General features: G+C 36.1%; 2 protein-coding genes across 3 annotated transcripts; both read left to right on the top strand.

Annotated features, from left to right (window-relative positions):
• Nucleotides 1-84: 84 nt before the first annotated feature.
• Nucleotides 85-22,772, top strand: LOC113093902 (S-adenosylhomocysteine hydrolase-like protein 1). 2 transcript variants are annotated; one of them, XM_026259477.1, is made up of 17 exons: nt 85-588; nt 11,890-12,007; nt 13,321-13,464; nt 14,943-15,043; nt 15,719-15,821; nt 15,903-15,997; nt 16,316-16,422; nt 16,785-16,901; nt 17,035-17,098; nt 17,241-17,329; nt 17,992-18,062; nt 19,241-19,335; nt 19,706-19,804; nt 20,763-20,831; nt 20,993-21,071; nt 21,168-21,288; nt 21,718-22,772. In XM_026259477.1, the coding sequence occupies exons 1-17, from the start codon at nt 403-405 to the stop codon at nt 21,722-21,724; spliced, it is 1,665 nt and encodes a 554-aa protein (XP_026115262.1). In that variant the 5' UTR covers nt 85-402; the 3' UTR covers nt 21,725-22,772. The 2 variants fall into 2 exon arrangements, with proteins under 2 accessions (XP_026115262.1, XP_026115263.1); XM_026259478.1 differs by lacking the exon at nt 85-588 and adding an exon at nt 5,839-5,970.
• A 731-nt stretch (nt 22,773-23,503) lies between these two features.
• Nucleotides 23,504-26,089, top strand: LOC113093942 (heat shock 70 kDa protein 1-like). Its single transcript, XM_026259552.1, has 2 exons — nt 23,504-23,657; nt 23,875-26,089. Exon 2 carries the CDS (start codon nt 23,895-23,897, stop codon nt 25,809-25,811), a length of 1,917 nt encoding a protein of 638 aa, XP_026115337.1. The 5' UTR covers nt 23,504-23,657; nt 23,875-23,894; the 3' UTR covers nt 25,812-26,089.
• Nucleotides 26,090-26,333: the final 244 nt, after the last annotated feature.

Below are 26,333 nucleotides of genomic sequence, written 5' to 3'. Positions count from 1 at the left end.
AAGGTCTATAACGTCACAGATTACGGTACATGCACCGTTAAAACAGTTCTCGTGCAACTTCCTCTGCGAGCAGGTGCTCGCCTTTAAGCCCCGCCCACCGCTGATGCTGCTGCTGGCCGTCAACCGGACAGTCAAATATAATCATCTGAGGTCCACTGCGGCTTGGAGTGATACTGCATTCTTATTAACTAGCATCCGTATCCGTTCTCAGTACGCATTCGGCAGCTTGTTCCTCTCCTGCAGACGTTTTTGCGCAATCACCCCTTCCGCTTTTGAGATAGTCGGAGCTTTTGAAGCACTCCACAACATAAGGACGAATCGAAAGGTTACAGAAACATAGCTGAAGGACTACCGCGTGAAACCACCGGCAACGGCTTCTAAAACACATAGATATAGATTGCCATGACAGACTGTGTTGAGGATGCGAAGCTGGAGGAGAAACACGCCAGCAAAGAGTTTAAAGAGAGCGAAAACGTTGCCGAGAAATACTCCGCGTTGACAAGCACGAAGAACAGCGACGTGAACATGAACGTCGGCGAGCTGTCCGCCGCGTTCACTGCGGTCCCGACCCACAAATCCGTGAAAAAGGTAAGAGGGACGTGTCTTTTCTCCGGCTATTTATGGGCTGAACATGCATTATGTGTGACCTGAAACCGTCGATCATGAGTTTGGGACATGTTGCTCAGTTTACTAAGATCATCAGGAAAGATTATCCCCGGCAAGAGATGAACTAGAGGTGTGCTGGAGACTATCAGAATCACGTGACGCATATTTCAAGCCTTTCTTTAGTTCTTTCTCGCCGCATCCAGTTATTTTCCCTGAGCTGGTCCCGACGGTCACATCTGTCAGAGGCACCGGCCTCTATCCGCTGCAGTTTACAAATTGTCAAATGCTGTAATCTATGATATAAACTAAAGGAAATATGAAGAACTGTCTTTTTACTAAATGCCTTAAAACAGATTTTCTAGAAGAAAAAAAACTAAACAAAAAAAAGCTACAGATTTGCATGTAGGACAACAGTGTAATTGCACTTCACTGCATAGATCAAAGAGTGAAGATACAGCATAGATAGATAGATAATTTACACTGAAAAGGATAGATGATCCAGTCCAGATTGTGGAATTGAATTCAGTGTGGCCCTCTGAAGTGTGTGTGTGTGTGTGTGTGTGTGTGTGTTTGAGTGGGTGGTAAAAGGGGCACACTACTCTCTTCCCACTCGCTCATGGAGTTGTCAGCTGGTTATACAACAGAGCTAAGGGCTGTTCTGCTTCTTTTCTTCAGCTGCATTACACTCAGCGCCAAATCAAATTCAGTGCTGACATTCACATTTAGGGTACTCTTTAATATTTCAGAAATAGGATTCTGGAGAGTGCGTGTTCTTTCAATGGCAACATTTCGCACTTTTGTGCTCTTGAAAAAGAGACTGTTGCAGTACTGAAAAAAAGATTGGAGTAGGATTTCCTTTGAAACAGTTTTCCCTCAGAAATTGCTAGTATGTTTCACAGATAATACCAAAGAAATGACAAGTAACCCATTCGGTTAAACATCAATCGTTTTTAAAGGGGTCATGAACTGAGAAGTGACATTTTGACATATAAGAGGTCATTGTACTAAAAAAAAGAACTTTCTTGTTAGTCTAAAATCAGTTTATATTTATCAAACAATAGTTTATAACAGTTTATAATGTATGTAACGTCCACAAAAAGCCATATTTGAATGCTTTCTGATTTTCAGAAAGACTGAAACTAAAAAATGATGCTGTGCTGAAAATATTGGATCTGAGAGTAATGTTGGACCACACACGTGTGAGCAACTGTTTTTATTACGTGGTCATTCACTATTGTGTTGTTTGTTATAACAGATCGTTTTCTATATGTTCTGAGTATTATGCGTTTTAATGCGTCCATCTGTGTAAGATGTAGGCTGTCGAACATACACACCTGTTAGCCAATCCTAGCAGTACAAAATAATAAAAAAGGCAATAAAAAAGGCAGTTCATGACCCCTTTAAAGTGCAGCTACTTGGTATAACTGGTATAATAACCCTAACATAATGTGTTCATGTTTTAGCACACAAATGACCTCATAAGAGCTTTAGTCTCTTTTGAGAAATGTTCATTGGTTTGAGTATAGCGTGCATTCATCTATTTTCCCCTCTGATCTTGTTTATTCCCTCTTCTGGGAGTGCTGGGAGTTATTTGTGTAATCGTATCCCTTTCTCCTCACAGTTTGAGGGTGTGAGAAAGTTTCTCTCTCTCTGTACCTCCGCTAGCGTTGTCCCTCTGTGAGCAGGAGGCTCTGGTAACATTGTGAAAGAAAGTTGCATTGAGTTGAGAAATATGACACACTTTTACTGCATCTCTCAGGAACATTTTCTTCTGTTTCTCAGACCGAGACTTGGTTTGGGGCCGCAGTCCGGCCCTAACTGTTAAGCTAACACCTACTGTGTTTTCTCTCCGTACATTCAACCTGTCATTAAGAGTTTAGTTTCTTTCTCTCTTTGAATAAATCTGTTTCTCTCATGTGTGCTTTGACTCACAAAGTTTCTCTATGGTCCATTCATCATAATAAAATGACTCCTTTTGTTTCTTAACCGATTTCTTGCTTTGTTATACGTAATGCACATAGTTTTTGGAGATTAGATCAAATTTCCGGAAATTATCAGGGAAGCTATTGGTTGCACATCCAGTTCTACTGAATAGACGCATTGAGGTTTTAGACCCATGTTCCTGCTTCGGTGCTTGAGCTGCCATTAGGGTGTCTTTACACAGAGCAGTCATCTGAGAGAGCTTAGATCATGTTTCATTTATTCACGTTAGACTATCGGCACTTCAGAGCCCACTTATTTCATTCTCTTAAGTGGTTTGATTATTTTTGACTTGGTTGAGCAGATTGCTTATATGTCTTTAACCAGAGTTTCATAAGTTTCACATTCTCAGCCAAAGCATGTTAGGACAATTCAGTTTCATCAAGTAGACTTTAAAAAAAAAAAGGGTTGAAACCTACACAGCTCAGTCAGCTGTTAAGTTAATCAGACTTGTTAATGGTAAAACTCTGTCACAGTCTGGTCATCATTAGAGTATGACACTGTGAGTCATGACTTTGTTGCACATGACCTTTGCCAACTTAGTGTGATTTATTTTTTTTTTTTAAATAACAAAATGCAAGAAAACATATTGATTAATGGTAGGGCTGGACATTAATTCAATATCAATATGTATCACTGTATTTTTTTTTCAATATCGGTGATATGATTTTTAAACACATTTCCGATATTTCAATATGATATACATTACCAGTGTTTCCCATACATTGATTTATTTGTGGCATTTGACTCAGTTGAATAAACATGAGTGTCATGGACTCAGAGATATGGGTGTCATGCCATAACATTTTAATACAACTTTTATATTTAATGTGAATAAAAACATTGCAAGTTAGGCTGCTACTAATCGTAAAAAAAAAAAAATTATGTTTGAACTGAAAGTGAGCAAAGAACATTTACATTATCAAAGAACATTTTCACTGAGCGAGTGAAGAAAACCCTGGCATTTCGGCAATGACTCATCTGAACACCTCTGATTGGGCATTGCATTCATAAATTAAGTTTTTTGGAAAATGCATGCAAAATCCACTTGGCTCAAAAATCCATTTGAATGAGCATGACGCCGCTGCACGTTTCAAAATCAAAACACAGACGGGGGTGTTTTATATGAATATCTCTGAAGGGAACCGACTGTCTTCAGAAAAGTGTTGATGGCTTTTTTTATTTTTATCTGATAAAGCAGCATTCATTAGCACAGCTGATTTGATTACAGCCATTATCACTCTAAAAGCGCCTACTGCTGGCAGAGAATGAATTAGCATTTTCAAAAAACCCTCTTTAGCAACATTTCCATTTCAACGTTTTTGTTGTTCTTTTTTTCTCCTGCAGCGATTCACAGCACTTTCATACCCTTTCTTTTCTGGCTGAAGCACATTTGTTTCGATCTATAAGAATAATCAGCCTAAACTACCATTCAAAAGGTTTTGAACAGCAACACTTTTTAAGTTTTTTTTATGCTCACCAAGGCTGCATTAATTGATCCAAAAGTACAGCAAAAACAGTACGTAAAATATAGTTTAAAATGGCTTTCTATTTGAATAGATTTAAAAATGTAATTAATTCCTGTGATCATAGCTGAATTTCCAGCATCATTACTCTAGTCTTCAGTGTCACGTGATCCTTCAGAAATCATTCTAATATGCTGATTATAAATACTTAAAACAGTTGATTATTTAAAAATAAAATAAAATTCAGGATTCTTTGATGAATAGAAAGATCCACAGATCAGCATTATCTTAAATAAATGGGGGGGGGGGTATATAAATTAATAATTTAATTTAGCAAGATGCTTAAAAATGATCAAAAGTGATGATAAAGGCATTTATAATGTTAAAATTTTTTATATTAATTTATCATGCCCCATATTGTATGTCAAATTCAGCAAAAAGTCCAATTCTGTGCCATCAGCGTTATGGTCAGAGTCTATTGAAACTATTGGAAATAAAGTTTTAGAAATATATGTATTTTTTATTTCAGATATATTGCTCTTCTTTTGAACATTCATTTATCCAAGGAATCACACAAATGTATCATGGTTTCCACAATAATATTAAATACTTAAAAAAAAAAATCAATAATAAGAAGAATAATATCGTTAATAATATCTGATTGATAAGAAAGAATATTAGAAAGATTTCTAAAGGATCACGTGACACTGAAGAAGATGACTGCTGAAAATTCAGCTATTCTAACACAGGAATAAATGAAAAAATATTTGAAAAGAAAACAATTATTTTCAAAATATTTGATTTCACTGTTTTAATGTATTCTCGATCACATAAAGGCAGCTTTGCTGATCTAAAGAGACTTGAAAAATGTGAAAAGATCTTACCGAGCACCAGCTTTTGAATGATCAGTGTCAGATAAATATAATTGTGGCCTGTAGGCCAGTGGTGGGTGGATATAATGTCTTTTCAATGATTTTATCTGCCACAATAATGAAATTATCTTTATTTGGAGGCTAATATTGATGTAATTAACTGTGATTGCTTTGATTGTTTAATCATGCTTTCATTACATATCATGTAAGCAACTCAATAATTTTTTTCTAATCAATTGACAGCCCTACATTTCTACATTTCCATTGTATGTGGAGTGCTGTTCTTTGTTTTCGGTGACAGTCATGTGGAGTGTGTACACTGCGTGACCTCGGCCTGGGATTAGAGACTGTGGCTGAAAGCCAGACGGGTTACATTAGAACTACAGCAGGTATTGGCAGAGTCTCAGTAAACGGCTCAACAGTGTCTGCTTAACACTTGAGCGTCTGCTGGCCTAGTACTGCCTGTCTGTTTGACCACGATGGATCGTTTTGAGCCGTAAAGAGGAACAGTCAATGAACTGGATGGATTTCTTTTTCTTCTATTTTTAGTTAGATCTCGGAATAGAGTTGACCGCCGTGACCTACAGTGGATGGTTTAGGGGTTTACAGAAACATGGTTTAATTCCCTCCAGATCCCTCTTTTACTAGCCGCCCTGAATGAACTCAGCAGTAGACTCTGTTTCTGACTGCACTGGGAGAACCAGACCAGTTGGATTAAAACACTCCGGGGCAACAAATACACCCTTCCTTTACTATTCCTGAAACATTCAGTCACAAACAGACGGCCCTTACGGTGTCTCAGGGAATGGTGGATTACAGAAGGAGAGGGCTGGCCGGGTTTATGAGTGGTTGATTTATTGGTTCCCTTGTCACCTCCCATACCCTCATGTCCGCTGTAAGAACTCCACACAGAAACCCTTCCCCCTGCACCCGCCCGTGTGTAAAACTACATCGGTGAAACACCAGTTGTAACAATACACAGGCACACAGGCCAGAGGCAGCCGGCACAGACAGGGACCATGAACCATGGCTATGACTTTCCCAGGGTAAGTGCCACATTGCTCCCTCTCTTCCATCCTCTACAGCAGCACACAGCAAAAAAGAGCTCCAAAGTTTTTTGGTGACTATCTGTGGTTTTGGAAGTATATACAAAGAGTCTAAACATTGACAAATATGACAAATATAAATAAATATAAAATATATATTATGTTTATAATATTATTTAATGTTTAGAAATGTTATTATATAATGTTCTAGTATTTTATGTTGAACTGTAAACATTAATAACAAAAATAATAATACAAAAAAAAAGAATTCCTCTTGTATAAATAGATTTCTATGTAGATTTTTTATTCATTGTTTTGACATTTTTGCTTATATTGTTGAACTGACCTTCTAAAGGTCCCTGTATGTGAAAGTCAACTTATTTGGTCGAAACCACACATCAACATAATTTAAATGAGACTCTCTGGAGTTTATTGATGTGTGGCACTCACTTCTGCCTTTTTTCTATAAACATTTGTTGAAATATCACCATCAATGGGACAGTATACTTAAAGAGTCTAGGAAATGTTTGAAATTCTCATGTTCTTCTCTAAATAGGATGTTTTGAGACATCATGTGCTGATTTTCCAGGGACTGACAGACTAAAATTGACTTGAGAAATTATTACTCAAAATATGAAGATGAAGTCATAAGTCTGACTGTGTCAAATAGGGATATTTACATCTGAGAGTCATAGGTTGTCAGTTAAAGTCAGTTGTTATGTCTTCTGACACTTACATTGGACTTTCCTGCTACATAACACTAATGCAGTTAAAGTCTGGTTTAACATAATCCACAGGCTTCTGGATTATTACAGCACATTGCCAGAGTGTTTAAAAAAGAATATGGTACGATTTAATAATTTAATTGACAGCGCAGTCAGTGAAATGAGCTGGAAGTGATGTTAATGCTTATCATGGTCCATAGCTTTCTCTTTGTCTCTGTCTTTTAGCTGAAGAAATATACTCCAATATTCTCTCATCATAACTGTCTGATATTTCAAGCACTTTCATTTCAAAGCTTTGCCTCAGGGTCCCAATACTGCCTCACAATGGCTTTTTATTATCACTCCAATTTCCTTTAAACATCAGATGTGTGTTGTGTCCACTTCACCGGCATGTCCTGCAGTTTTGTGTCCAAACATAGCTAACTCAGGATTTGGATGCTGTCTGGCATGTCACGTTAGATGACAGATGAACTTATTTATGATGGTTTTAAAGCAATGCTACAGATGGAGCTGAGAATATTCTGGGATTGGAAAGTTGTTTGTTGACTGTTTTGAGTAAAGTGAAATGTGAAGTGGGCTAACTGCATATCAAACTGAAATCTGAAGTCATGTGAAGATAGGTATATGGAGCGGTTTCGGAAATCTCAACATATTATTTTAAGAGTCCTTATTCTCCAATAATATATAATACTCTTATTCAACAAGGATGCATTTAGTTGATCAAATGTGAATGTTTCTTGAGCAGCAAACCAGTATTATAAGGATTTCTGAAGGATTGTGTGACACTAAAGTCTGGAGGTTTGACTGCTGAAAATTCAGCTTCTCCTTCACAGGAATAATTTACATTTTAAAATATATTAAAATAAAACTTCCTTGAAACACATTATTTTTAATCTTATGACCCAAAACTTAGTAGTGTGTTTAAAAAAAGTATATACTCTGTTATAAAATTAAAAATAAAATATTTGTAATAAATTCCATGAGCTGTGAAAGCTCAAAAGTTTCATCTGGGTCTTTCCATTTTGTCTATATTTCACAGTAGGAATTGTGATGGCAGCTGTGTTTTTTAAGGGTGAGGGATCCGCTGTTTTGCTTGGAAAAAGTATCGGATTCATGAGTGCTAGTAAACTGTCCAGACCAGAACCCTTTCCCAAAGACTGGTAGACTAACTGGATCCTGTTTTCATATACCACACAGATAGAGGTTCTGCTCTATCCGTCTGTGGTGCACTTGGACAGTAAATATATTAGATGTGTGGATTATTTGACTGCTTATACACACACACGGATCAACGTCGGATAAATGTCACTTGTTAGGTCACAGGTTATAGGTTATTTCAGTCTGAATTGTCAGGCCCCTTAGATTTTTGTGTCCTTTTGTTAAGTATTTTCTTTGGTTGTATCTTGCCAGCTCAAAACTAGAGGTTGACCGATTTTACCGATACCGATAGTTAGGTTGAGCCATATTGGCCGATAGCGATTAATCAGCCGATAGTTTTAAAAATGGATACTGTATAAAAAATAACATAAAACAGTATTGAGGCATTCTTTGTAAATGAATAAAAATATTAATATTAAATATAAATTATATATTGATAATTAAAATGAATTTGTAGTTATTTAACAAATGTGAACAGAACCAACTTCAAAATGAAAACCTAGTAGATGTCGAAATTAACACATTGTAACTATGGCCATCTTTAAATAGTATTGAAATTCCATACATATGGATTATTGTATGTAGGGATGAAACGATGAGGTTTGACGATAAATCATGATAAAATTCCCCACGGTTAGTATCACAGTTTCATCTTTTAATTCTCATTAAAACCATATTAGATTACCGTGATTTGAACAACTCGCGATAAATAAATACTGTCCAGCATAAAGCACAGTTTTCAGTAACAGTCTCACGTGCGATTTCATTTTGAAAGAAAACAGAAAAAAAGCTGGGAGGTTTTAAAAGAGTGCTAAGGGAATTATACAAATGAATATATGAATTAATTAATTATATGAATGCACCTCTAAAGGTTTTCAAAACCGATTCGCTGAAGTTTTGTTTTCATCTTTGCTCCATGTAATACCTATAGGAAGTGTTTTAATCAATACTGCTTTGTTCACGGATGTTACGGGAAACAACTGTGATTCAGCTTTTCCATAAGTGCCACCTTTATCTATTATGTATGTGGCAGATAAAATACATATAATCATTTATTAATCAATTATGATTTCAGCTTACATCTGTTCTTTATTTAAAGGCTGAAATGTGAGGTTTACCTTTTTATTAAACTTGTTCAAAGCTTTAATTGAACATTTACATTAGATATTTCAACATACTATTAAACTGTTGTCAGTCAAGTTTTCATTTAAAATCTGAACATCATTGGTAATTTTATTGTTTATTGATAATGCAGTCAAAAAGTATGATGATACTGATTTTTAAATATAAAACATGAAGTGATTTTGTGTCTGAACTTTTTATAAAATTTCCAGCATATTTTAACAGTACCGTGATAATACTGATAACTGTGATCATTTTGGTCACTATAAGCTTTATAGAAATTTTCATACCGTTATATCCCTAATTGTACGTATGTATACTCTTACACTTTAACTGCTTCTGTTCTAGAATACTTGATGATTATCTTTTCAAAATAACAAGACATGGCAGTCACACAAAAAGTACAGCAACGCATCTGAGAACTCTCAGGTATCAAGGATCACACACACCTGATGCATCGAATTCAATTCAAGCAGCAGTCTAAAACGGTTTATTACCAAACGGGCAAAAGTTAATTTCATAGATGAGTTTAAAGTTTGGTGATCTACATTATAGACTTTATTAGTGCCACAGAAAGACATACGTTTCACTTAAAAATCCTCCAGCCCAGGGTGAAGTCTTTTAGTACATTGACAAGAATTTGAAACAAATATAATGTAATTTAATGGAAACTGTGAATGGCGGTCTGCGGCACAGCAGGATTTTTGAACATAGGCCTATCAGTTTGCTTTCTCACGTCACAGCTTTAAATCTGCAACTTCGCTGAATAACAAATAAATTAATTTGACCAGCTGGATATAAACTACTGCAAATTTATGGTAATAATCGTAACATTAAACATTTTGGTTAGACTTGTGTGTATTTTGGTCATTGTATTAACCGCTTGAGGTGCTGCTAATGTTTCCGGCAATCAACTATCGGTGCCGATTAATCGGCAAAACCGATACATCGGTCGACCTCTACTCAAAACATTCCTAAAGCACCTGACCTCAGCCAAAAATTGTGTTAAATAAGATGATGGAGTGATTCTACAGTGACCGCAAAAAAATTTTTTTGGTTGGTTTTGGCAGATGAAAATGTGCACTACTTGTGGTTATGTATCAAACCAAGTGATTTTGTAATGATAAGCTCTGTTTGCTAAAACACAATCATATTGCAGTTCACTGTAAATATGGGTCTGCAGTCGCTTTGAAGCCAAGCCGCTGGTGATCTGTGTCTGTACATGAAAAAACTGTGTATGAAAGAAACCTAAATCAATAAATCAGTTATCAAAAAATAGCGCAGTCAGAAATAGAGCTCTGCATGCACATTATTATTTAAATCTAATAGTCTACCACAAAACCCATCCCAGATGCCCCAACCCTCCCCATCTTCCCTTCTTTTTCAGACATATGATCGCTGCTACATGAAGTGTTATGTTAAACAGTGAAGAATCTGTCTTCATTGTGTATTTTTATAGGTTTTCATTGTGTTTCTTTCAGCCTATGTGTACTGTGAGGTTTTAACTTTCCGCTTATATTACTTTCCTTATTCCCTTTAATGACCCCTTGAAATTAAAATTTTAATAAATTTAGTCCATGAGCTTAACTTCTAAGCTAATGTACTACTAAAAGTTTTTTTTTTTCTGCAAATTTTCTCCAAGGAGAGCACCGGAGCATTTGCTTTTTTTTCACAATTTTTTTTAATAGAATGAGAATATCTCTCCACCTAATATATCAAACATCAAGGCTCATCCACATTAAATATCTGCATTATATTCTGCCTGATATTACTGAGTCAGTTTTATAAATGCACTATATTGTGTCCTTTACTGACGTGAAAACCTCTGCATGTTGTTCAGTGATTTATGAAAAGAAAAAAATGCTATGTAAATGGGTCGGTTAATATTAACTTCAATTCATTTCTTTTTCTTTCAAGTCAGTTTTTGTGGGAAACAGTGCAGTCACTAAATATTTCCTTGGTTATATCAAACGGTCTCTTTAATCTGTTCTTGATGACGTTAGACATGACGTTGAGCATGAGACTTTGAAATGTGTTTCCTTACAAGGTGGATTCATACACAAAACACTGATTGACTGGGCAACATAAACTTAAACTAAATAAACAAAACTAAATACGACAAGACAGCAAAGAAAATAGCATTTGTTTCAGTGCTAACTTGAGTTACTGCAGAAAATAACAACCGTCATAGTCCCTCATGTCACTTGTACTTCACTAGTGCCTTTCGCTTATGATCTTCATACTCAAGCTATACTCAAGCTGTAATTTAACAGTCAGGTTCATTTGCATTCTCCACAAAACAAGATCACACAAGCAAAAAACACCAGTACACATCAGTCTTCATCAGCCTGCAAGCACATATCCCATGAATATTTAAAGTTTTGCATTATAAAAACATGAAATCCCCTGATGACATCCCTTCCCCACATCTGTTATGTAATTGTAAAATATTTCAATAGAGCAGTGAGCAGATACTATTTAACATGTCCTTTTGTGCTTTATTAATGATTTACACGTTTGAAGCTATGCCTTTCCTTAGAATTTTCGTTTATGTAATGTTCAGGAGTTGTGTTTCAAAGTTATATATTCATAGCTTATTTGATTAAATATGAACTACTTTGTGAACTCTGTTGCTGTTTGCATTCTTAAGGTAAATTAGTATGATACACATTTGCTCTATATGTCTTACTTTAAGTAATTAAAGAGTTGGCTCACCCCCCAAAAAATGACAGTTTTAATACAAACTCATAAGACTTTGGTTGTTAATCAAAAAACACAAATTAAATCAGTTTAACTTGAAAGATGTTCATTTTTGGGTGAATATTCCTTTAACTACATGAAAATGTACTGGTCACATGTTCATGTCTCTATCTCTCCCCCATCCTCTCTTTTCCATATCTCCATCTTACTGTAGCAGATTCAGTTTGCCAACCAAGAGGAAAAACAGGAGTTCAGCAAGTTCCCTACAAAGACCGGCCGTCGCTCGCTGTCCCGCTCCATCTCTCAGTCCTCCACGGATAGCTACAGCTCAGGTCAGACCCTCATCTACCATCAATGCAAGCTAATCACAGACATATGTATGTCAATACAGCTCTGTAGTTAAGAAGTACAAAAACAGAAACGTCATATGTTCCTGTAGCTGAAGTGGTAGAGCATTGCCCAAGGTTAGGGGTTAGATTCCCCGGAAACACATAATAGGTGAAAATTGATAGCCTGAACTGTATAAGTCGTAATAGCACTGTAAGTCGCTTTGGATAAAAGCGTCTGCCAAATGCATACATTTAATATGGTGTGAAGAATTAAAAGAATGCAAATGTACATACATTTTAGGATTAACATCTATTTAATAGGTAAATGGTTTTATTTTACATAGTTCACCCAAAGTTTGAGTTTGTTTCTTTGTCTGAACAGATTTAGCATTACATCACTTGCTCACCAATGGTTCCTTTGCAGTGAATGGGTGCCATCAGAATGAGAGTTCAAACAGCTGATAAATATATCACAATAATCCACAAGTATTCTACACGACTGGTTAATGCCCTGTGAGGTGAAAAGCTATGTGTTCATTGCTTCCAGTTAACATATGAGTGAAAAAGTCAACGCTGAATCAGGAGAGAAATATGCAATCAGTCACCGTTTACAAGCGAAAACAAGCATTATTATGGATTATGGCCTCTCCTTTGCCCTGAAGTGACATGTTTAAGTGCTTTTAAAAAAACAAACATGCAGCCACTCACTTACAAGACATTGATGGTCTGGAGTTGTGTGGAGTAATTTTAGATTACTGTGACATTATTATAAGATGTTTGAACTCGTTCTGACAGCACCCTTTCACTGCAGAGGATTCACTGGTGAGCAAGTGATGTAATACAAAATGTTTCTAAATCTGTTCCCATGAACAAATAAACTCATATATATATTGGATGGCCTGAGGAGAATTCATTTTGAGCAAATTTTCAATTTTTGGATGAAATATTCCTTTACGTTCATTGCAGAAACTACCTGTCAACAAGACTATCATTGTGGCCCAAAACTGGCTATTTCTTGTTCATGCTAGTTTGTGTGTTGTGTAATATAATCCTAGGTCAGCTTAAAGTGAGAACTACAGATTACTCGTAGCACTGGCACTGGATCAGACAAATTCCCATTCCTAAATCATTCGTAATACCAACAAAAGTGAGGGATAAACATTCCTGCATGTTTGTGACTGCAGACATACTCTCTCCCCCCACCAAAATAGCTGACACAAAATTGAAAAATAGTTTAATAAGATCAGAAGGTTTTTTTTTCTATGGCAAACATGAATAAATGCATGCATTGGTGTTTTTCGTCCGTGCTCTTGTAGCGGCCTCGTACACTGACAGTTCCGATGATGAGACGTCTCCTCGTGAGAAAACCCAGGTCAACTCAAAGGGCAGCAGCGACTTCTGCGTCAAGAACATCAAGCAGGCTGAGTTTGGACGGCGGGAGATTGAGATCGCTGAGCAAGGTTTGGAGAAAAACCCTTTATGCTTTGTACTCTGCAACTGGTTATCTTCACACCTGGGTTTTGTGGGAATGTTCTTGTTGCTGTGTAATAAGTCAAGATGGATTTGCTTACATAACAATTACAGCATTGATTCTCAACTGGGTTGTCATCTTTTATCAAATTCTGATAATTAATGTTATTGGTTTAGTAAAGTATTGTTGTTGTACCCGTTGGTAGGTGTATTTAGGTGGTGTCAAATGAACAAGGTTTGGTAACAGGAACAGTCATTCTTATCCATTTAATTAAATGCTTTAACTGGGTCAAGATCTTAGTGCTAGCTACACAATACATACATATATACATAAAGGAAAAGTTCATTTAAAAAAGGAAAAGCATATCATCATTTAGTTATTTCAAGTCCATATGACCTTCTTTCTTCTGTAGAACAAAAAACAAGGAATTTCAAAGAGCTTTTGAATGTCAGCAAAATACATCTCCAGAAGCCAAAAAAAGACAGACATGTCTCCAGTTCAACTCCCTGACTCAGTGATCCATAAATAATCAGTTACAAAGCTTCTTGGAATAATGTTCATGATTCATATAGATAATTTTCATGATGCTTTTGTGTCCTTTTTGGAAGCTTGAAAACTTCAGTCTAGATTAAATACAAAGCTCTGTCATGAAACTCTAGATGGTGCAGGTGATAGGTTCTAACTCTGTCTGATGTAATCACATCATTATTAACATGGCACAGCTGATTGGTTTCTTTTCAAATCAGTGGCCAATGAGCTTGCTGCTTAACATTCAAATATTTGGTAAGTGTTTGCAGTTGCAGCACGCTTCAGATACCCTCCACCTTCCCCAGCTCCACCTGTATAGATCTGCTACAGGATAATTTCATGTATGTTATATATGGGGGTTATTTCATATATATGTGCATCAGAAGTATTTCCTTCATGCTCACAGCAGCATGTCTGTGGATGTATAGGCAGTAGCAAGTCTCTGTACAAGCAGAAACATAGCAGTATAGCAGATCTGTTCCTCCAAGACGAAAAAAAACCTCAACTTTGCAATGTATATTACTATGCTAAACTCTCTGAGAGTTGTCATTACAGAGCTGTATTTGCATTGAGTCTTCAGAATCATACAGATTTCAAACGTGAGTGTGAGCAAATGCTAACAGAAGTTTAATTTGTGGCTGAACTATTCCTTCAAATGTTTTCCCACTTTTCATGCATACTTAGATTTTGGTTGCACTTTATTTTAAAGTACGTGTACTAACATGTACTCATAGTGTACTTACAGTGTATTTATCTAAGAAAGTTCTGGTAACACAAGTACATAGTATGTACACGAGGAACAGGACTGTAAAATAAAGTGCTACCAAGATTTTTGTTAATGTTTTCCAGGACTTGGTTTGATCTCTGTTTCAGACTCTAGGCTCTGCCTTTCATAATAAAGCTGTCTCATCTCCAAACATGTCTCTATCACGTCCACAGATATGTCTGCACTCATTTCCCTGCGGAAGCGAGCTCAGGGGGAGAAACCCCTCGCCGGGGCTAAAGTGGTTGGCTGCACTCACATCACTGCTCAGACCGCAGTAGGTTCTCCTCAGGGCTTCAATAATGAAACACACACTTCTTCTACTAGGCTTTGACTCTTACACTAAATATTGAGTATAATTTTGAGTTAATATTGTTTAAAATAAAAATGTATTTAAATTTAGTGTACATCTTTACTGCTTTTAATAAATCATATTCTATATTGTCCATTCATTGCCTAACCTACTCACTGTAGGTATGGATTTTTAGGAGTTCAGTTTTGTCACTGTTAACTAAAACTAAAACTATTAAAAATGTTTTCATCAATAAAAAAAAAAACTGAAATAAAAAATATAGATTAAAAACCTAAACTTTAAAAAACTTTAATTAAAATGTTGCCTTGACAAATTAGTACTAAATTTACTTAAAGGTAAAGTTCTAAAATTACTACAAATAATATATAAAAAAAATGAATAAATAAATAATTAAAATACAAGCTCATAAAATTACTAAAACAAACCCTTAACATAAAAAATAAAAATGATAATATTAATAAATACTATAAAATGATAGAAATAGTACAAAAATAACACTGTACCAGCTTTGTTGATATTAAGAGAAAACGAGGATATCAAATACCTTAGTTACTTTTAGTACCACATTTTTTATTTTCAGAACCACAGTGTCACAATGGTTATTTGATATGTATATAATGCTGTGCTGGTTTCTTTCAGGTCCTGATCGAGACACTTGTGGCACTGGGTGCTCAGTGTCGCTGGACTGCTTGTAACATTTACTCCACTCAGAATGAAGTGGCCGCAGCTTTGGCAGAGAGCGGTAAATAGCCCTCTTAACTGACCTACCTGATTCGTCCTGATAATCTGGACTCACCGTTTATTTATTTTATGCCCTTTAAAGGTGTTTCGGTTTTTGCCTGGAAAGGTGAATCAGAAGATGACTTCTGGTGGTGCATTGATCGCTGTGTCAACGTGGAAGGCTGGCAGGCAAACATGGTATAAAGTTCTGCACTGTATATCTAGTGATATGAAAAGAACTGAATCAGTGGACAGTGTCTGTTTACACTGAGAGCAAAGAACCAACTTTGTTGACAAAGATTATTTTCAATAATTTACCCAACATTTGCCTATTGTACAAAGTGCTTATTATGTATATTTACACTTTGTGAAAACATATCTATAATAACACTATTTACAATATTTAGCACACACTGCTTCTAATTTTCCGCTAACAAATCAGTATTTATATAATCTTCAAAACAATTATCAGGATCTTTGTTTCCAGGCTAGTAATCATTAAACATTTTCTCACAGATCCTAGATGATGGGGGCGATCTGACCCACTGGGTGTACAAGAAGTATCCCAGTGTCTTTAAGAAAGTACGCGGGATCGTGGAGGAGAGCGTTACAGGTGTACACAGGTAAGGGAGAACTCGAGGACAGTTTCATTTCATCTGTTTTGTTTTATTTTAAAAATGTATAGCTTGAATGCAGTTTTCGTAAGCTGCTTTGGATAAAAGCATCTGCCAAATGCGTAAACGTTGATTTAATTGATTCATTTTATATTTTTCATTTGATTTCATTTTAGTACATAAGGATATATTTTGCCATCCACAAAAATAACCCAATAACACAATGACAAATCTTTTGTTATTTACATTGTGTATTCTATTATTAATTTGTACATGATTCAAATAAAGAGATTCATCAGGATTGTATATTTTAATTGACCAACAGATTTATGTTTGAATAACATTTTTGTCTTTTATATTCATTCTGTTAGGCTTTACCAACTCTCCAAAGCTGGCAAGCTTTGCGTCCCCGCTATGAATGTCAATGATTCTGTCACCAAGCAGAAGTTTGATAATCTGTACTGCTGCAGGGAGTCCATCTTGGACGGGTATGATACCTGCAATGCTGAGATATGCTTTATATATATATATAGTATATCTTGCTCTGACCCCTTACCAAGCATGAATAAAGCTTATCTAAGGAAAAGTATAATCACAGTTGACTTCCTCTTTTTTTCTTAGTCTGAAGAGAACAACAGATGTGATGTTTGGTGGGAAGCAGGTCGTGGTTTGTGGTTACGGAGAGGTCAGTCAAAATCTGCGCTTTCGTGAAATGCCCCAAAGATAATCTGCATGATGTGAAAAATAATCTCTAAATTGTCAGACCTTGTTTATGACAAGTATGGATATTTTAAGAACAATTCTGTTCGATTCTGATTCCGGTGTAGGTTGGAAAGGGTTGTTGTTCAGCTCTGAAAGCGCTTGGAGCCATTGTGTGTGTGACAGAGATTGACCCTATTTGTGCTCTGCAAGCTTGGTAAGATAAACACACCCACAACAAATAAACTAAATTCAAATCAAATCACACCGCATGCACTTCACTAGTACTATTCATATAATATTGTATTATTTATTAATATTTTGAATTGGCTTTTATTTTTATATTTCCAGTTGTCATTTTCATTTTAGTGTAGCTTTTAGCACATTTGTTGTGATTTTGACATTTTGCATTAACTTTATAAAATGTATATTTTATTTCAGTTTTAGGTTCAGTAAAAAATAAAATAAAACATATTTTATTTATTTTATTTGCAACGGGGGGTGGGGGATAAATATCTGTTTAGTAGAAGATGAGTGATCAACATTGTCACCTTTTTCCTTGAAAAGAGAGTATACCTTATAAATGTGTATATTTTATATTATAAGTCCATTTTGTAATCTTGTTTAATAGATTTCATATAGACAAAAAAAAAAGGTTTCCTTCATATTAACAGAGCAGCTTTGTAGAAAAAAATGTGTGTAAACAAATAATAGAAGCTCCCTATATTAGCCAAACACTTGGCCGTGGGAAGTCTTTACACAGGAAGTGTGTGAATAAGCTGCACTGCTTATTTATCAAGAGTATTTGAACATGTTTTCCCACACTGCCTGTGTGAAGACCTGAGATACCAGTTCAATTTGTTTTTATCTCTCTCCTAGTATGGATGGCTTCAAAGTGGTGAAGCTAAATGAGGTGGTTCGCCAAATGGACATGGTTATCACCTGCACGGGTACGTCTGGTTACAGCTGGCTCACTTCCACTCTCAGATCCATTTCCTCTGTTCCATGCAGCTCTTATCAGTGCAAACACATCCTCCCAGATGCCCTTGCATTGAATTGCTGTGAAACGGTTCGCCCTTTGACAGCTGTAGTAGTCTGTATTCTGGGAAAATAATAATTGTTTAAAAAGTATGGTGATAAAGTATTTGTGTAATATTTATTTTTAAGCATCATCTCTGCTTGTCAAAGGCACAACTTAGTATTTCATTGAAGATTATTTATTAATAAAATTTCATCATTTTAAATGTAATATAAAAGCATTATTATTAATCATTTTATATATTATTCATTTTAAATATTCATATTTCTTAATATGGAAAGAACTGTTCAATATGTTTTTGTTCCTTAAGTGATTTTTTTTTCTTCTAGTGGACAGTGCCCATCTACTTTTTCAGTAGCGTAGGTCCAAAAGTCTATGTCCCGTTTATTTCCCCTCAAAGGGATTTTTTAACAAGTTTTTTTAAAGAGGTTACTAAACCGCTTTGTGGTGAAGAACTACATTACAAACTTTTATTTAAGGCAAACAAGTATTTGAAAATCGGACGAAAAGAAAAAGGTTAAGACCCATTGAGACATATTAAAGACTGTGTAATTAGGGAAAAATCATACCAAAGTCATATAAAAATAATGAATAAATATAAAAGAATAAATGCATAAATTAAATTGTTTAAGGTGTTTAAGGAGATATTTAGTGTTGAGATTGTAGGGAAATTGAGTTTACATCATAAATTGTTCTTTAGGCATGATTCGCTTGTTGTGATTTTCTGATCGCTGGAGAAGTTTATTTGCAAGAATCATGGGTAATGTAGTTTTTAAACAGGATTATCTCTGTTAAACACGATTATTTAAAAAGAAGTTAAAATAATGCTAGCTGGCAGCTTCAACAGAAGCATACACCGTCAAACTAGTAACAACTTCGGAGCTCACAGTAGGTCTGTCTTTAATGGCTTAAATAAAGTTATTGTTAAATATCTGTTGCCCTATGGGGGAAAATAAAGCATATATACTTCTGGAATTCGACTACTGCACTTTATAAATTCATTTTGTTTTTTAAGAAAAAAAAATACGAATTATAATTAATATGCACAAATAATGTGTATTGAGGTTTCCTGAAGAAATGTTTCTACAGGGAACAAGAATGTTGTGACAAGGGAGTACTTGGATCGAATGAAGAATGGCTGTATTGTCTGTAACATGGGTCATTCCAACACCGAGATTGATGTGGTGAGTGAGTCTCATAGACTTTCCTCGCATTCATCTGCAACTGTTACAGATATTTGGGGTTATTTATGAGGAGACTCCATCCGCTCCCTCTCTTGTGTACTTTATTGGTGAATGTAGTCCAGGGAAAGAGTTTTGTACCTCAACAGCTGTATATGTTCCATGAGCAGCAGGGTCACTTAATCAACCTGAAAGCCTCTTAGCAGCATGTTTCCGACAATAAAGTGAAGTACACTGACGGTGTTCATAGTGAAAGCTTTTTGTGTTTGTGTGTGTTTTAGCTGTGCAGGTTTATCAGCCTGTACTGAACAGAAGTTAAAGTGAGTGTTAGTCTGTGTGTGCTCATGTGTGTCCGTTTTTTTTTCTTTTCCAGGCCAGTCTGCGGACTCCAGAGCTCACCTGGGAGAGGGTGCGCTCACAGGTCGACCACGTCATCTGGCCTGACGGGAAACGAGTTATTTTACTGGCAGAGGTCTTTCCTTCTTCTCTTTTTTCATGAATGAGTGCCAGCAGTATGATGGATGGACTCAGTAGACATATTTGTCATATTTGCATGGTAGTCAGAGTTCAGGACTGTTGTTATTTACACACAGGAAGTGTCCTGAACAAGTCAAGACGAGCAAATTTTTCATTATTCAAGGTGTTGTAAGGCACAATACAATGCAGAATTTTGTTGTTTTACAATTATAGAGCAATGCCACAAATTGATGAGTTAAAATACATTTGTGATAATATATGTTAAACTTTTAGGTTTTTTTATGTATATTAAATAATTTATATAGTCAAATAATATATAGATGTATATTGTATACTAAAATTCACAAGTTGTGTCAGTCAGATTTTTTTTATTCAGCAGGGATGCATAAAATGGATCAAAAGTGACTCTAAAGACATTTATAATGTTACTAAGAAAAGACATATTATTACTTTTTTTTCTTTTTTTTCTATACAAGTTATTAAGCAGTGCAACTTTTTTTCAACATTGATCATAAGAAGTGTTTCATGAGCACCAAATCACATTAAATGATTTAAAGTGATTTCTGAAGGATCATGGGACACTGAATCCTGGAGTAATAGATAAATAAAATAAATGCAGCCTTGGGGAGCATAATAGAGTTTCTCTTTCAAAAACATGAAAAAAAATCATCCCGTCCTTAAAATACTTAACAGGAGTATATATTTAAAAAAATATATAATATTAGTCTATTATTCTTACTTTTTTAACAATACTTTTGCACTAATGTTGTGAATCTTGTCTCGTGGGTATTTAAAATCAACAAAATTGACAATGTACAAACATTTTTGTGAAAAATTACTAAAATGTGATTTGTAAAAAGCAGCAGTTTTCTCTAATACTGTAAACCTCTGTTCTTTGTGTGTTCTCCCACTGGATCGCAGTAAATCTCAGTCATTCGTGTGCTGTTTTTCAGGGCCGGCTCTTGAACCTGAGCTGCTCAACAGTCCCCTCATTTGTGCTATCAATCACGGCCACAACCCAGGTAATTTAACCCGTCATGATTATGGTTTCAGCTGAAGTGTGTCTGTACCCTCTGTAAAGTGATATTAGTGAGTGCTGAGTTCCGAGGCATAGCTGTACGATTATTATTTAGATTTAACATCTCTAATTAAATGAGTGTTGTGCTCTTTAATTTAACGTTAGGCTTTGGCCCTGATAGAGCTGTATAATGCACCAGAAGGTCGCTACAAACAGGATGTCTACCTGCTGCCCAAGAAAATGGGTAAGAGTTATCTGAGTCACTACTGCAACTCAAATAAAGCAGTAATGTGCATTACCTGTGATAAATCATTTATGTACGTGTGTGTGTGTGTTTCAGATGAATATGTGGCCAGCTTGCACCTACCCAATTTCGATGCTCATCTCACAGAGCTGTCAGATGAACAGGCCAAATATATGGGCCTCAATAAGAACGGACCCTTTAAACCAAATTACTACAGGTACGACAGGTGCTCTAAAACAGCTCCTAATGATTTCGACTATGTACAGTATACACATTTTAACTGTGATGTAGTGTAGTAAAGAAAGGCTGGTGTTCCCATTGTAGGATGACAACTCATGAAATAACCAAGAATAAAATGTTTGGTCTATTACTTCCCTCTGCTGGTTGTCAATGACAGTCTCACAAAAACAGTGAAATTGCTAATTGTCTTCAACATATTTGTTTGAAATTCAAATATTTTGTAACATTATAAATGTTTTTACTTTCATTTTTATCTTAATGCATCCTTGATGAATAAAATAAATAAAAAATAAATGGATTTGTACCTCAGAACATCAATAAAATACAAACAATTCCATATTATGAATATTCTTTATACCAGACTGAATAGTTATGACAAAAATAACATTTTCTGTTGTACTTCCAGATATTAGTGTGACCTGTATGGATTGAGCCTTCATCAAAGATGGAGAAACCTGCATTAACCACTGAAGCAAGAGATTTATTTTCTATTAATATACATTTCTTAAAACGAAACTTGATCTTACTCAATGTTATTCTTATTTAATAGTATTACTAATGTCCAGTGACAAAATATACGTTAATGTCACTTTTAGGCTCATATGCATTATTAGAATTAATGTATAGTATTGGTTGTAAATCATCTTTTAACCTGAAATATGAAAAGGACGACTGTCTATGGCTCTAAAAATGTGCCAAATATTGGTTACTGATAGTTATTGATCAAATAAGATAATATTTGATCATTATTACTATGCTTTGTTTTAACATGGTTATTCTGTTCACTCAATAGTTCATGACCAAAAAAATTTTTATTTGTGGCTTTTTAATATAAGAATTTTAGTCTCAGCATAATATTCCTGTTTGATTGATTTTGCATAAGAAAATACAATAGCTTTTTTGAATGAATGTACTGTGTTTTACTGCTATAAGCTAGAATGTTCTGGCATTATGATACACACCACTGTGTGCAGAAACTTCTGTGACCCGGCAGCACATGCTGCTAAATATACCCCGCTTGGGGGATTTTATGAATTGTGTCACCAATAGGGATTCTTCTCCCTTTCACGTTCTCACACACTTCCATCATCTATGTGGCCTTTTAGAAGTTATTATATTCTAATAACATAGACCATTATATGTTATTTAGGCCAATCTTAGATGATAATAAATATAACCACAGTTGAAATGAGATTTTGGGATATTCTGTGTGTTTTGCAGAATATTATTGACCCCAAACATACCCACACATAGCCAGCTAGACTCACAAGAAGCACACGTCTTGATCGCCATCTCTAAGGGACTGCAAATGTCTTAAGAAAATATCACTGTGAATGCTGTCATTTTAATATTTGCCTCATCAGCACTTTGTGATTTACATTTGCATACATAATTTGTCAAATGTGTTCCCCTTTGCCTTGATGTCATCGAATCTGTACATTAAAGATCTTGCTGTCACAATATGCATTTTGACTCATATTTATTCTGTTAATCTCACAAACCTTTCTGTCATTGTGTAGGTAGCGAATTATATTTTATATTAACACTAATGCAACAATAATCTGGAAAAAATCTTGGCGGGAAAATAATAAAAAATAATGTTTTATAAAAGGAAAAAAGTGAGTAGGCTCAATGGTGGCCCCAAAAAGCCAGTCCGCTTGAACCCATAACTGGTGTACTTTTAACTGTAGATTAAAAAGTGAAATAATTTGAATAACTATTTCAAATAATTTACATAATAGCTTAAATCCGCCCAGAAATAAATAGGAAATGTTTGGAATAAACATGCAGTAATCCTAAACTACTATGATTGGTCTATCCTGTCCACCGCTGAGAAATGTAACAGAAATCACATGACAAAGTCCGACCCCTATAATAGTACTAATAAAGAGAATGCTTTACAGTTCAGCAGCGCTTTCAACATTACACTTCCGAATAGTAGCCTAACACAGAAATGAGCAAATCAAATAAAAATACAGAATATATATATATATATATATATATATATATATATATATTTTTTTTAATTATTATTTCCTTACCTACGTGTTTCATAGTAATCACGATACTACAAGTTTATTATGTTTCCATATTCGGAGAGCTAATGTTTCTTCGCGGTACGTACGAGATAATCAGTGCGCGCCTGGAAAATTCAGGAGTCGCCAGCCTCTAAAGTTACTGCCAGAGGCAAGAGAAGTCTAGTCTTTCTAGAAGCAACATGGGAGGTATAAATGTCTCAGTGTCGCTCAGGCCGAAGCAGTCGAGACAAGACAACTCAAGCAACCTGAAGTGAAGCAGAGCTGAAGAGCCCGCTCTCTGAAGCGCTAGAAGAAACTCACAAGACTTGTAAGTGACTCTTTGACTTCAATTTGAAAACTTAAAAAAATATATTTGATATGTTTTTTTATTATTAAACAAGTTGTTTAACGAGTCTAATATTTAGAGTATACTTTTATATATTTGTTTATAAATATATTAAATTATTTATTTAAATAATTATATTCATTACCATTATTAATAAATAACTCAGGATTGATTGATTCGTTTTTTCTTCGTGTTGCAGGTTAACTATTGATAATCAAGATGTCTAAAGGTCTGTCCATTGGCATTGATCTGGGAACCACTTACTCTTGTGTGGGGGTGTTCCAGCATGGCAAGGTGGAAATCATTGCTAATGATCAAGGAAACAGAACCACTCCAAGCTATGTTGCTTTCACAGACACAGAAAGACTCATCGGAGACGCAGCCAAGAACCAGGTCGCCATGAACCCCAACAACACAATATTTGATGCCAAACGACTGATTGGTAGAAAGTTCAATGATCCAGTGGTCCAGTCTGACATGAAGCTTTGGCCCTTCAAGGTCATCTGCGAAGATGGCAAACCAAAAGTTCAAGTTGAGTACAAAGGAGAAACCAAGACATTCTACCCCGAGGAGATCTCATCCATGGTCCTAGTCAAAATGAGAGAGATCGCCGAGGCCTACCTGGGTCAGAGAGTCAATAACGCCGTCATCACGGTCCCAGCGTACTTTAACGATTCTCAGAGGCAAGCGACCAAAGATGCGGGGGTGATCGCCGGATTGAACGTTCTGCGAATTATCAATGAGCCCACAGCGGCTGCCATCGCTTACGGGCTGGACAAGGGTAGGAGAGGAGAGAGGAACGTCCTGATCTTTGACCTGGGTGGAGGCACCTTTGATGTGTCCATCCTGACGATTGAGGATGGGATCTTTGAGGTCAAAGCCACAGCAGGAGACACTCACCTGGGTGGGGAGGACTTCGACAACCGGATGGTGAAGCACTTTGTTGAAGAGTTTAAGAGGAAGCACAAGAAGGACATCAGTCAGAATAAGAGAGCAGTGAGAAGGCTCCGCACGGCCTGCGAAAGAGCTAAAAGGACCCTCTCATCTAGCACTCAGGCCAGTATTGAGATCGATTCCCTGTTTGAAGGCATCGATTTCTATACTTCCATCACAAGGGCTCGCTTCGAAGAGCTTAACGCTGAGCTCTTTAGAGGCACGCTGGAACCAGTCGAGAAGGCTTTGGGAGATGCTAAAATGGACAAGTCCCAGATCCACGACATTGTTCTGGTTGGCGGCTCCACCAGGATTCCCAAAATCCAGAAGCTTTTGCAGGATTTCTTCAATGGCAGGGATCTCAACAAGAACATCAACCCAGATGAGGCGGTGGCATATGGAGCCGCGGTGCAGGCCGCCATCCTGATGGGCGACACCTCGGAAAACGTTCAGGACTTGTTGCTTCTGGACGTGGCTCCTTTGTCCTTGGGTATCGAGACCGCAGGAGGAGTCATGACTGCTCTGATCAAACGAAACACAACCATCCCCACTAAGCAGACGCAGATCTTCTCCACATATTCTGATAACCAGCCAGGCGTCCTGATACAGGTGTTTGAAGGTGAAAGGGCAATGACCAAAGATAACAATTTGCTTGGCAAGTTTGATCTTACGGGTATCCCACCAGCTCCACGGGGCGTGCCCCAAATTGAGGTGACCTTTGACATTGATGCCAATGGAATACTGAACGTATCCGCAGTGGACAAGAGCACAGGGAAAGAGAACAAAATCACCATCACCAATGACAAAGGTCGACTGAGCAAAGAGGAAATCGAGCGGATGGTGCAGGATGCAGAAAAGTACAAAGCCGAGGATGAGGTACAGAGAGAGAAGATTGCAGCGAAGAATGCATTGGAGTCTTACGCCTTCAACGTGAAGAATAGTGTTGAGGATGAAAAATTGAAAGGAAAGATTAGCGAAGAAGACAAGAAGAAGGTCATTGATAAGTGTAAGGAGGTTATCACTTGGTTGGAGAACAATCAGCTGGCTGAAAAGGAAGAGTATGAGCACCACCAGAAGGAACTGGAAAGTGTGTGTAATCCAATCATCACTCGGCTCTATCAAGGAGGAGTTCCTCCCGCAGGTGGCTGTGGATTCCAAGCCCAGCCTGAATCACAGGGCCCCACCATTGAAGAGGTGGATTAAGGAAGAGCAAATTTGCCTTACCATAGTGCTAAATTACTTTCAATGTTAAATAAGATATGGTGGCTTTACTTTATGATACTTCCAGATTTATAAGAGCTAAGTTGTTTTATATATTGTTTGTGATATGTGCCTAAATTTTAAAGTTGCAAGACAACTGTCTTTCAGCTGTGTAAGCTGAGAAATTGAGTGGAAAAAATTAATATAGAATCTTTTCTTATAATTGATAATATGTATTTATTATATAGGCTACATGAATAAAAATAAATAAATGCCAATTTAAACCACGAAAACCAACAAATCCAGTCTTTTTTTCTCTCTCTCTCTAGAGAAGGCAAGGTGGAACATGCATGACGTTAAACCTGCTCTACTTTACTTGTCCACTAGGTGACATCGTAAGACAAATTTACCTCAAATGTAAACAATCAGATGCTTTACATTTAAGTCTTGTCTAAAAACTTTAACGCATAACATATTTTTCTATATAATGTATATATTAATAATAATACTTAATAAAATTAAATA

The sequence above is a fragment of the Carassius auratus genome, unplaced genomic scaffold, assembly GCF_003368295.1.
Source record: "Carassius auratus strain Wakin unplaced genomic scaffold, ASM336829v1 scaf_tig00215205, whole genome shotgun sequence".
NCBI classification, from domain to species: Eukaryota; Metazoa; Chordata; class Actinopteri; order Cypriniformes; family Cyprinidae; genus Carassius; species Carassius auratus.
Note: the sequence above shows the minus strand (reverse complement) of the source record. Positions and strands in the feature narration are given on the sequence as shown.

Coding starts and splice junctions, on each gene's coding strand:
- LOC113093902 (XM_026259477.1), top strand. CDS start 403: ATGACAGACTGTGTTGAGGATGCGAAGCTGGAGGAGAAACACGCCAGC. Junction 16,902..17,034: donor AGGGAGTCCATCTTGGACGG/GTATGATACCTG, acceptor TTTTTTTCTTAG/TCTGAAGAGAACAACAGATG. Junction 17,330..17,991: donor ATTTGTGCTCTGCAAGCTTG/GTAAGATAAACA, acceptor TCTCTCTCCTAG/TATGGATGGCTTCAAAGTGG.
- LOC113093942 (XM_026259552.1), top strand. CDS start 23,895: ATGTCTAAAGGTCTGTCCATTGGCATTGATCTGGGAACCACTTACTCT.